The sequence below is a fragment of the Macadamia integrifolia genome, chromosome 4, assembly GCF_013358625.1.
Source record: "Macadamia integrifolia cultivar HAES 741 chromosome 4, SCU_Mint_v3, whole genome shotgun sequence".
NCBI classification, from domain to species: Eukaryota; Viridiplantae; Streptophyta; class Magnoliopsida; order Proteales; family Proteaceae; genus Macadamia; species Macadamia integrifolia.
In genome coordinates, this window is record NC_056560.1 from 17,304,159 (window position 1) to 17,316,388 (window position 12,230).

General features: G+C 39.3%; 1 protein-coding gene across 1 annotated transcript; it reads left to right on the forward strand.

Moving 5' to 3' along the window:
* Window positions 1-1,787: 1,787 nt before the first annotated feature.
* LOC122075125 (stress-response A/B barrel domain-containing protein UP3) lies at window positions 1,788-2,994 on the forward strand. Its single transcript, XM_042640037.1, has one exon. It carries the CDS (start codon window positions 1,929-1,931, stop codon window positions 2,739-2,741), a length of 813 nt encoding a protein of 270 aa, XP_042495971.1. The 5' UTR covers window positions 1,788-1,928; the 3' UTR covers window positions 2,742-2,994.
* The last annotated feature ends 9,236 nt before the right edge of the window (window positions 2,995-12,230 follow it).

Consider the following 12,230-nt stretch of genomic DNA (forward strand, 5'->3'; position numbering starts at 1 on the left):
TTAGGAAGGTACATTGGAATAACAGGGAAAGGTTCTCTAAGCCGTTCGAGGTTGAGTACATTCGCCTTTGTGTCTATCTATCTTTTTTTTTTTCATATGAAATGACCTTGCTGCCCTCCTATTTGCGATAACATTTCACCACATTGGAATGGTGCACTTCCCCTATATTGCTTACTCAAAAAACCCTTTCCCATATTAACATTACACATATATTAAACAAAGGAATGGAGAGCACCAATGAGGTAAGATAATATGGTATCAAACAATATTGGAGGGCAGCAAGTCATTTATTATGAAGAGGAAAAAAAGATAGACACAAAGGTGCTATTGTCCCCAATCCCGATGGCTTAGAGAACCTTTTTCCATAAGGGGGGAGGGATCATGATGCCGATGGCATAAAATGAAATCCCCACGCTCAACCAATAGGAGTGCGAGAGAGTGTGAGAACACAATTAGTGTACTTGAGATAGACTCGAGAGTGCCACGAAAGAAAAAGAACGTGAGAGGATATCACGCCATTGGTGTGTATATTATTGTAGGCATGATTTGGAGTTAGTAAGATAGTCATATGATAATGATTACCAAAGTTTAATTTTTAAGCTAGATAATGTCATTTCTCTTCCCTCAAATTACCTTTACAATCAAACAGAGTCAATTTAAAATGTAAAGTAAATATTTCATATGAAATATATCATTATTAAATATGATAAGAAATTTAAGTAATTTATATAATCACATGGAGTAATGATTATAAAAATTTATTTTTTAGTTTGGAATTTTTTTTTCCTATGCAGTAATTTCACATATAAAAAAATATTTAGAAAAAAATGTTTTTTCTTGAGGGGGTGTGGCCCCAGCACCCAAACACTTGGGGAGGGCCGAAACGACTAGCTCGATCCCCATGAAAGGTAAAATGATATTCCTGTGGATGTTTTCTTGTGCACTCCCATTGCCCTTGCACATGTTTAGGAGCCATACTCCCCCCATAAAAAAACACTTCCCCAAATATTTATTAAAATAGGGGGAAAAGATGTTACCTGGTCTTGTGCCCCTATGCCCATACACAAGGGGTGGCAAAAATATCACCCCTGCTCTTGATTGGATGCCTGTAAACCTCTCCTGGTTGGCTCTCGAGTTGGCACGATGGCCACACAATCAGGTAGTAATCCCCAACCTTTAAAAAAAAGAGGAAAAAGATTGCTACTTGGTCACGACCCCTACGCCTAGACATAGGGGTGGCGGAAATATCATCTTACCCCTAGTTGGATGCCTTTGTCAGTGTGCCTCTTCTAGTTGGTCCCCACATTGTTGTAACAAGTCTAGTAACCATGTGATCTGGTAGCCATCCCCAATCCTAAAAAAAGAAAGGGAGAGAGTTCCTCAAAAAAGGTAATATGACACCCACATCAGCACTGGATCAATGAAAGAAGCACATGCAAGAGTATCAACAATGGTGGAATTTCTATTTTTCATGGGGATAGAATGATCATTATACCCCTACATGTATCTGGGTGTAGAGGACACACTGCCTTCAAGGTTGTCTAAAAAAAAAAAAAAAAAAAAAAAAGAAGGATGGAAGAATGTGCCTTCCGTGCAAATTCTAACCGTTTGAAACCAACGAAGAATAGATACGTGTCTAACAAAAAAAAATTTTCGGTCCCAAAAAGTACAACGGTAATGCCCTGCCAATCAGTAATGAATAACAAAGTTGTAACGAATCTTTTCACGGAATTTACAATAATATCCTTAATTTCCTCCTTTAAATATAGAACTGTCCTTTCCCTTGACTCCGTTCTCGTTAGTCGGCGACTCCAAACCAGCCGTGCCACCTCGGCGATTCTGGTCGACACTATCAGATTTCATTTTTTAATATATTTTCTCTACATACTTCTCTCTCGTGCCGGTCGCCAATCTCTTTGGTGGGGGAGATGATGTGTCAGTGTCTGAGAACGAGAACGAAGTCACTCTTTCCTACATCTTCCAAGTTCAACCTCTCCACATCTCGGGCTTTCCCTCTTCAACGGAAACCCTCTTCTCATTTCAAGCCCTTTTGCTCTTCATCTTCGACTTCTCCGGCCAAAATGTCTGCCCAAACCATTGAGCACATCGTCCTCTTCAAGGTCAAAGACGAGACAGAGCCGTCGAAGATCAACTTCATGATCAGTGGTTTGAATGCTCTGAATTCTCTCAATCAGGTTCTTCACCTCACTGCTGGGTCGATTCACAGGAATCGTTCTTCTGCTTTCGCGTTCACGCATTTGTTGCACAGTAGGTATCGCACCAAAGAGGACTTGAATGGCTATGCTGTACATCCGGAGCACGTAAAAGTCGTGAAAGAGTCGGTTTTGCCCATCTGTGATGATATCATGGCAGTCGATTGGGTCGCGGATCTTGATGGCTCAGTAGCTCCCCAGCCTGGCGCTGCGATGCGGCTGACCTTCTTGAAGTTGAAGGAGGGTTCGGGGGATAACGAGAAAGAACAGGTATTGGGAGTTATTGGGAGTATAAAGGACAGTTTCCCTTCGATTGATCAGATTAGCTTGGGGGAGAATTTCTCGCCGGCGAGGGCCAAGGGGTTTTCGATCGCATCACTGGCTGTCTTTCCTGGACTGAACGAATTAGACGCTTTGGATTCGAACGAGGAGTTGGTGAAAGCACAGAAGGACAAGGCTAGAGACTTACTGGAGAGTGTCATCGTTATCGATTATGCTATCCCGCCGTCGCAAACTGCTAACCTTTGAAATGAGCTTTCGTTGAGGTTGAGGCTGAGGTTTAATTGTTTCTTCTTGTCTGAAACCCTTCTCTTTTTTCTTCTAATAATCTAGTGTCTGGGGATACCGTGATATGGTTTTATTTGAAGTACTGGATGAACTTTCGTGGTCCTAAACTGGAAAATCTATGCTCTCAATACTACATGCGAGTGTCGGCAGTCTCAAATCATGTTTGAGTAATATCGATATATCGTCGTTATAATGTTGATTTACCATTTCTTTAGTTCTCTGTTCTCAGACCTTTGTTGCTTGTCTTGATTTTGAAATTTGAATGCTGATTGTATTGAGTGTGGTAGCTTCATAGTTTTATAGATGGGTTTAACTCCTCTTTTTCTTATGGATTGAATTTTTTCTTGATTTCTTCTTTGGTAGCCTTGTAATACTGTCTGGTACTACCGTGAAATTCTCATTGTGCAACTTTTTAGAGTCTGTATTCTATCTATAATTTAAATTTTTTGATATCTTCCGAAATAACTCTGCTCAGCCATAATCTTATGTGATCAAGAGTTGATTTTACCATTGTTTATATGAGACTTTTTTTTTCCTTCATAGCTAGGTTGCATGTCAATGTCTTCAATGTTGGCTGGCTGTTAGGTACTGTAGGGTTTGGTAGCCAATGGTATTAGAGGTTTTTCGATAATTGCCAATTGTTTGCACTTTGATATGATATTGATGGAATTAAAATAAATAAGTTTTTATGGATGATGTTGAACAGAAGTGCATTGATTAAAAGGGGGAGGGGGAAGAAAAAGAGAGGCATTAATGTGAAAGTTTCAAGACAGAAATTGAAAGTAGAATAATCATCCTTGCGACACAAAAGGCTGTCAGAACTTCTCTGATTTTATGGCCTTGTATAACGTTGCATATAGTTATAGGCTTTGATCTGTTAGACATCCAGCTATAGATAATTAAATCTCCTTCTCTTGGGATACTCTAGTTATAAAAAAATAAACTACTTATATCCTACTCCCAGGACCCCTTCTTGCTGAAACTTACTAAAACCACTAAAATCCAAAGTTTTTGCCCCTCTGATGAACCAAATTAGAAAAGGAAAATCGAAACATGTCTCAGCAATTCCTTCTTCTGAATGATTACCTCACTGGCTGCAAGTGGATTATTTTTTGGGTGAAGTATTTATATTCAACAAGCTCAAAAAAATACATGGAAAGTCCACAACAAAAGAAAAGGGTGAGCAAGAAAACAGGGAAAAACAGATAATCACCCAAAGCCCTTAAGGGGTGTCATAGCCCAGAGAGTACAATATGCCTATTTCTGTCCAAGTAGAATCGGCATGTAGATTAAGCTTGCCCCAAACTTCAAAAGATATAGTGTCCCGAATTTGATGAAATGTCCTTGATTTCTTGGGTGGCTGATCATCCTCTCGGACTAGCTATTGATCATCACCTTGGTAAGCTATTGCCTCACCAACTAGCTAATTAGATGCGAGCCCCTACTTGGGCAGATTCCTTCTTTTGCTCCTCAGCCTATGGGGTATTAGCAGCAGTTTCCAGCTGTTTTTCCCCTAACCAAGGGAAGGTTCTTACGCGTTACTCACCCGTTCGCCACTGTATTAAATGTGGTGGATAGAAGCACAAAAAGCTAACTTGTCCAAAGAGTCTCGACGTGACGTGCCATTGTAGTGGCTCTGCACCCATCTCCATTCGCTCTCAGAATCAAGAACCGATCTCATAGCGGGTCCGCACCCATCTAGTAATGAGTCAAGAAACAATTTGTTGTTGAAGCGGCTTTGCACCCATCTCTGCTGCAAATGGACTTTTGTAATCAATAATTTATTAAATAATACAACTAAGTGAGTACTAGTAAAACTCAACAAAACTAGAACTCAAACTGCTCATCATTTCTTGTTCAAAGCCATATGCTAGCCAAGCTCCAAAGTGGGCCCCACATGTTGATAATCTTGGATTTAGAGTTAAGGGTTCAATATATGGTGGTTATGATGATCGGGCCCGACACTCATTTTAATACTAGGAGTTTAGGACTCTAGGATGAGCATAAGGTGAGTCATCCACTTGTATTGTCTTATATTACTATTGTCTATTGTTTACTCTTATATGTGTGACTATTTTTTACAATTACTAACAAATTATTTTTCTATTTATTTTAAATCCTTATGCTTATTTAAGTTGTTTTGCACTTTTATTTGAATTATATGTGTTCTAGTAGTGCTAGATATTGTGTGGAATAGCGTAGGGTAGAGCTCACCTACGCCGTAGACTACCAACCTAGGGTCCAAAGTCGAAGTACCATTTTGGGTTTGATTTTTAATAATCTAATGTTCCACTGTGTTTTGAAAGCTTAAAATAGGTTGGATAACAAATTTCAGGGCTAATATGGCGATCGAAACCCATCCTAGAAACTTCTTGTGAAAAAATACAAGGTTTTGCCACCGAGATCTTCCCAGGTCTTAGTTTCAGGCATGGGAAAAACCATGATCCCCGCTATCAACATTCAACAGAGCTTGCAAATTCATCATCCAATATCTTCATAGCTAACAATTGATTTATTATCATACTCTTCATCTCATTCAAGTTTTCACCAACTGAACCTCCATCTTCAAACTTTAAATTTACAAGATTTCTTATTATAACAATAGCAGCACTTTGGAGAACCAGAGAAAAAGAGAGAGAAAGTGATGGAAAGAAGATAATGAGAATTGTGAGAGAGGAGAAAACTGGACGATGGAAGTGAGTAGCATCGATCCAGCCCTTATATATTTATATAAAAGCTGAGTTAGAATTACAATAGGAAACCTCGCTAACCAAGACTAATCAAAGTAAGAAACTAAGAATAGTATCCTATTACAATTAAAGAAACTAGAAGTCAACAACTACTAACTCAAGCTAACAAACCTATGGTATGGATGTTATGGACCTCCATAAACCTCCAACCAGATACATTATCCAACACTCCCCCTCAAGCTGGAGTGTGTATATCGCCATAGGTCGAATCAACGCCTTTGTAAACATATCGCCAAGTTGATTGCCAGTGTTGACAAATGGAGTTGAACCAAGTTGATCGCCAGTGTTGACAAATGGAGTTGAAATGATCATTTGCATAATTGCATTCCTCCCAAAATGACAATCGACCTCAATATGCTTGGTCTTTCACCTAGATTACTAGCAATATAAATTGCAGCATGGTTATCACGGTACATCTTTATTGGCCCAGAACTGAGAACCCCAATTCTTTTAGGAGAGACTTCAACCACATCAACTCTGTTGTAGTATAAGCTATAGCTCTATACTCAAGCCTTTGCAATCGACCTGGACACAATAGTTTGCTTCTTACTCTAAGAAATAAGATTTTCTCCAACAAATGTGGAATATCTAGTAGTCGATTAACAACCGTTGGCAGCTCCAGCCCAAACAGCATTAGAATAACTTGTAATCTCAGTATGGCCATGACGATGATTGTAAGTCTTTTGCCAGGAGCACCTTTAAGATACCATAGAATGCGACAAGCAGCATCCCAATGAGTGTGTTTAGGACTTTCCATAAATTGACTGATGACTCCTATAACAAAGGAAATATCGGGATGAATGACAGCCAAATAGATAAGTTTCCCAACTAGTCTTCTATACTAATGTTTATCCTCAAAAGTCTTTTCCATCACTCACCCATGTTTCAGATTTGGATCTATAGGGGATGTCCACAGGTTTTCTCCCTAACACACTAGTTTCAAATAGAAAGTCCAGAGCATACTTCCTTTGAGACAAACTGACACCTTTCTTGAAAAAAACAACTTCAATACCTAGAAAATACCTGAGTACTTCTAAGTCTATCTGAAAATGCCGATAGAGATATGCCTTGACCTCTTCAATGCCAAAAGAATTATTACTTGACATTATGATGTCAGCAACGTACACAACTTAGATCACAACCTTGCCTTCTTGATTATGCATGAATACATAATGATCGGAAAAGCACTGAGTGAACCCATTTCCTCCAATAACTTTGTTGAACTTATCGAACCAGGCACATGGAGACTGTTTTAGCCCATATATAGCCTTGTGAAGACAGCATACTGTGGACGCATTCTCCCCTTGAGCAACATATTTTGGAGGTTGCTCCATGTAAACTTCCTCATCTAGGTCACCGTAAAGAAAGCCATTCTTAATATCTAGACTTCTTGTTGAAGCAGAGGCTAATCAAGATTCACTGCTAAGGAGATAAGAATCTGTATGGAGTTAAAACGTGCCACCAGAGAGAAGCTCTCAAAATAATCAACACCATATGTCTGAGTAAACCCTTTTGTAATCAACCGAGCTTTGAGATGCTCAATTGAACTATCAAGTAGATATTAACTGTGTATACCAACAACATTTCACAATCTCCTTCCCAGAGGGTAACTTTGTATGTGTTCAAGTTTGGCGGTCCAATAAGGCATCAATACAAAATCCATAGCACCCTTCCACCTAGGGTGTAGCAAAGCATATTGGTACTTAATGGGAACAGAGATAGTAGACAATGACAAAGCAAACTTACAAAGTAAAAGAGGAAGGCGAGTTACATTAACAAATTGAGACACAAGATAAGCAACTTGAGACTTTTAGTACAAGTTCGAGTATCTTTACGAAGTGCAACGGGTAAGTCAGGAGATAGTGGATCTGCAAGCAAGGGTTCTGATGAAGTATCGGGTGGTTGTGAAGGAGTAGCTGGATCTATGACAATGGATTTTTGACGGCGCTTGCCAACTTGCAATTTCTTAGCTGGAGCACGATCATCAAAAGTGGATTCAGTAAAAGGGACAAGGACAGGGAGTATTGGAGCTAGTAAAATATCAACATCCATCTAATAACCCTCAGGAGAAAAGTAGGGTGGAGACTCGAAAAAGGTAATCTCCACATTGACAAAATACTGACGTTTAATAGGGTCATAGCATTTATGACCTTTCCGAGTGCGTGTATAACCAAGGAAAACACACTTGGTAGCAAGCGGGGATGATTTATAAAGTCCAGGGCAAAGGTTGTGAACAACACAAACACAAAAAAAAACCTGTGGAGGCAAACCAAGTAGATTAGCATCGGGAAAACCAGGAGTCAAAGGAGACCTACTATCAAGAACAACATAAGGCATGTGATTGATTGAGTAACAAGCGGAAAGGACAACATCACTCCACAGGTATTTGGGTTTATTCATGTGGAACATCAAGGAATGGAAAACTTCTAGTAAGTGCTGTCTTTTCTTTGCAACAATACCATTCTTTTGAGGGTTATAAGAACAACTGGTTTGATGTATCACTCCATGTGCAATATAAACATATACTTTTCGTATATTTCAAAGCATTATCTGAACGAAAAGCTTTAATTGACACATCAAACTGAGTTTTAGTTTCAGAATAGAACTATTTGAAAATAGACAAGAATTCAGAATGATCTTTTAATTAATATAACTAAGTCGGACTAGAATAATTGTCAATAAAAGCAACAAAGTAAATAAATCCTATTTGAATATTGACACGACAAGGACCCCACACATCAGAGTGAACTAAAGAAAATAAGGAAGAATTATGTCGAACATCACGAGCTGGGAAAGAGGTACGATGATGCTTTTCAAGTTCATGGGCTTTAAACTCAAGGTGAGTAATTTTCTTGCAATTGGGAACCATCTGCTGAAACTTGGAAAGGGAAAGATGTCCCAACTGGTAATGCCAATGAAGTGGAGATGCAATAGGTGAGGTAGTAGAATTAGTTGTAGTAGTGGTGGTATCAAAATAGTAGAGGCTATCCTTCTCAGACCCTTCACCAATCATCTTCCTTGTTTGGAGATCTTGAAAAATGCAATAGGTAGGATAAAAAGTGATCGAACAATTCAAGGATTTTGTCAATTAACTAATAGACATAAGGTTTAAAGGCAAGTCAGGAACATGAAGTACACAAGTTAATTGAGGAAAAGAAGGTAAAGTTATAGACCTAGAAGCTGTCACATGAGTAGAGGAGCCATTGGAAAGTATGACTTTAGAAGGATGTGCAATCTTCTAAGGTGAAGTAATGACATGAGATTTACCAGTCATATGAGTAGAGGCCCTTGAATCAATTATTCGAGGAATGGATGAGGTGGTGGAGAGCAAGGCAGATGTACTTGTGTGAGCCAATGTGGCAATAGATGAGGAAGCACCAGTAGGAGGCTGAAGGTTCTAAAGGAGCTCAAGGATCTGACTATAATCATCACAAGATCCAAAACTGGATGGTGAAGCTTTAGGTGAGGATGCCATATTGGTGTTGCTAGAAAACACCCTCTCAGAATGATCAGCAGAAGTAGCGGTGTTAGTTGAGGAGCCTAGTTTGGTTTGCCACGTTTTGTCCAATATGTTTCAATAGTATGATTCAGCTTGCCGCAAAAAGGACACTGTCTGATGGTTCTGTCACTCTGTTGTCCACCAATACTGCGGCCACCATGGACTCGTCCTCCCCATAAGCCACAACCTCTCCCATAAGAATTAGTGATGGTGAAAGCCTTAGGGGTGAAGAACCCTTGAGGTGGACTCGATTTGTAGGGGAGGGAGAGGAGATTCGCACAAAAGGGGGGAGGGAAGAGAACTCACATGCACAACCCTAATGCTTTCAAACATTAACTCAATTTATCATTCTTCAAATCTGAGAAATTAGATTATATTAGCTCCTCTATATAAAGAGCGCAGACTAGCAGTCATAACCTAGCTAGGAGTTAGACTCCAAGTAGGACTAGACTAGAACTCTAACATAGAGTTGGTAACTAACTAGCCATTTACTAATAAGGAAATCTAAACTGACTAAAAACTGAAATAACAAAAGAAATAGATTCAAAACAGGACTCTAACTACTAAGCTAATGAATTAAATCCCGTTTTCCTACTTTCTATCCATATTTTAGGCCCATTAAAGTGGCCCATTTTAAAGAAAACCCATGGGATCAAAGGCCCAACACATACATAACCCAATCCAAGGCTTATTTACAATAAAATAAACCCATTAATTGACTTATCTACATCAATTCTTCCGATGTTGAGAAAAACTCGTCCAGGAGTTTTGTAGAACGGGAGAATCAACACCAATCGATCAATATCCATCTTTACCTGTATGAAGTTACCATCAAAACTATGATCGAATGCTATGAAATCCATGACACGAAGTTTATAGGTGAAGTAACTTGGAAAAATTAAAATCGGTCGTTCGCGGAGGAGATCAATCGATTTAAAGTTTTCCATTAGTTGATCTTCAACTTCCAACGGTGCCATCTCATCTTCTACCACTAGTGATTCATCTTCTGGTTCGTCTACCTATTGTTCAATGATTGAGATCACATAGTTGAAGGTAGAGTGTGCTTGGGTTTTGATGTCTGTGCAATGTCGTTGAATCTCATCAAGCTTCACTTGCATTTGTTGACGGATATCCAATAAAAGATCTAGATCCATCGGTTAGTTTTTTTTTTTTTTTTCACTTGCTGCTGGTGGAAAAAGGAAAGATGAGGCGGTGGGGGTCTTCTCGTTGGAATCGAAGGGAGGGAAAAAAGGAGGGTTGAGGGAATGGGAAAGGGAATAGGGAGAGAAAGGGAGTTGCGTGGGAGGTGAAGGGAGTTATGTTTCAGTAGAGAAAGGGATTCTTCGGCTCTGATACAATTGATGGGGAAAGCCTTAGTGATGCAGATCTGAAGACCTACATCCGTAGGAAGAAGGCCAACAAGAGTAACTAGCATGTGGCCTTACTTTGATGATTTTAATTCCCATACTTAGTTTTTATTTCATGCTAGTAAGTCTTAGTTTAGTCCAATTGAACCATAGTCCATGTTGGTCCAATGTCGGTTCAATTTAAGTGGTTAGAAGTTACTTTTACTTTTTACTTTTCTTAAAGGGGGGGAATCAATTCACTTTTGTAAGTGATGATGGGTGAGGACTTTAGGTGAAGACTTTCCCATTCTAACTTTAAGAGGTGAGGATTTTTCCACCTTTGGTAGTTGGTAGGTGAAGACTTTTTCCAATTTTAGTAGTTGGAAGGTGAAGACTTTCCTACCCCAACTTTAATAAGTGAAGACTTTATACTCTTGTTAGTTGGAAGTTGGGTATGTAATGGTTTGTTGAGTTTTTTTTTTTTTTCAATAAGTAATTTGTATGTATTAAGGAAAAATAAAAAATATAAAAACACAGAGAAAGACAACCCTTACAACCTTCTTTGGGCAGACCAAAAGAAAGGAAGAGAGGTCCCTAAATCAAACAGGACAAACCCTGTAGCACAATTTATATACTATAGAAAGAAAATTTTAGCAATTGGGAAAAGATGCTATGAAGGAGTTAAGTAGCCCAATCTCAGGAGCGAAGAAAGTACGGGGCACTTTTCATGCGATGACTCTTCCGCAGAATGCTTCTCACTACTGGATGGGTCAGGTTTCTAAAGACTCCATAACCACCATCATCATTAGATTCTGATGCTTCCTCTGAAAAGTCCAAATATGTACCATCTATATTATCAACTTGATGGGTCACCTCCACGCTATGGTTCAACTCATCTTGATTGGTCACCACCTCATTCATAGAATCTGCAATGTCCTCAACTCCCTTGAAATAAGCCGAATATTTCTTGGGAATGGTTTCTCCACATTGTTTTGATGAAAGAGGAGGAGCAATGGCAATTGGAGATATATAAGAAGGTTCCTTATTCACTGTAGCTTGGTTTTTTGAAATAGGCCGATTGAGCAACTTGCTTGGACATCTTAGCCTCCAATGTATCTTCATAATCAACTCCATTAATCATGGAATCATGTCCCAAGCCTTTTTCCACATCAACATCTCCAGGAATATCCCATCGATCATCTCCATTATTATTCTCCTTATAAAGAGGGGAAGAATATGATTTCCCCCAATCGACTCCCTTCAAAATAGGTAAGGCGCCTTCCACCTCACCATCCTCCAACTCCTCTTCAATAGATGGAATATTCTTCCCATCTCCCAAAGTCACTCCCTCCACCTCCTCAAAATTTAAATTTGAAACCAAGTCAACAACTGACCTGTGTCATGTCGCGCGTTGATTTGAAGAAATCCCCATCATCACACATGGGCCAGGCTAGAGAGAAGCAATCAGCCGACCGGAACCAATCTCCTTCCAAAATCGTCTCCCTCATAACAAAATTGGTAGTAGCAGATTTGGAAGATATGTCCTTCCACTCCTCATCATTAAGAAGATTTGGTGGAATATTCTCCCCATCTCTCAATTGGAAACCGTCCTCCTTATCACAATTTAAAATTGAATTCAAATTCGAAAGAAGATAATCACCTTATAGCCGATCTTCCTTCAATGAATTATCCTTCATGACAGAATTGGAAAGAAGATCTTCCTTCAATGAATTATCCTTCATGACAAATTGGAAAGAAGATCCTCATTGCTAGAATCGACGATCCTTCCAACTAGGCCCCCTTCAAGCAAGTCGTCGCCCCTTATTTCATCAGCCACATCATCTAACACCAATAA

Bases quoted from the DNA above. Each gene is read 5' to 3' on its own strand.
- LOC122075125 (XM_042640037.1), top strand. From the start codon at position 1,929: ATGATGTGTCAGTGTCTGAGAACGAGAACGAAGTCACTCTTTCCTACA.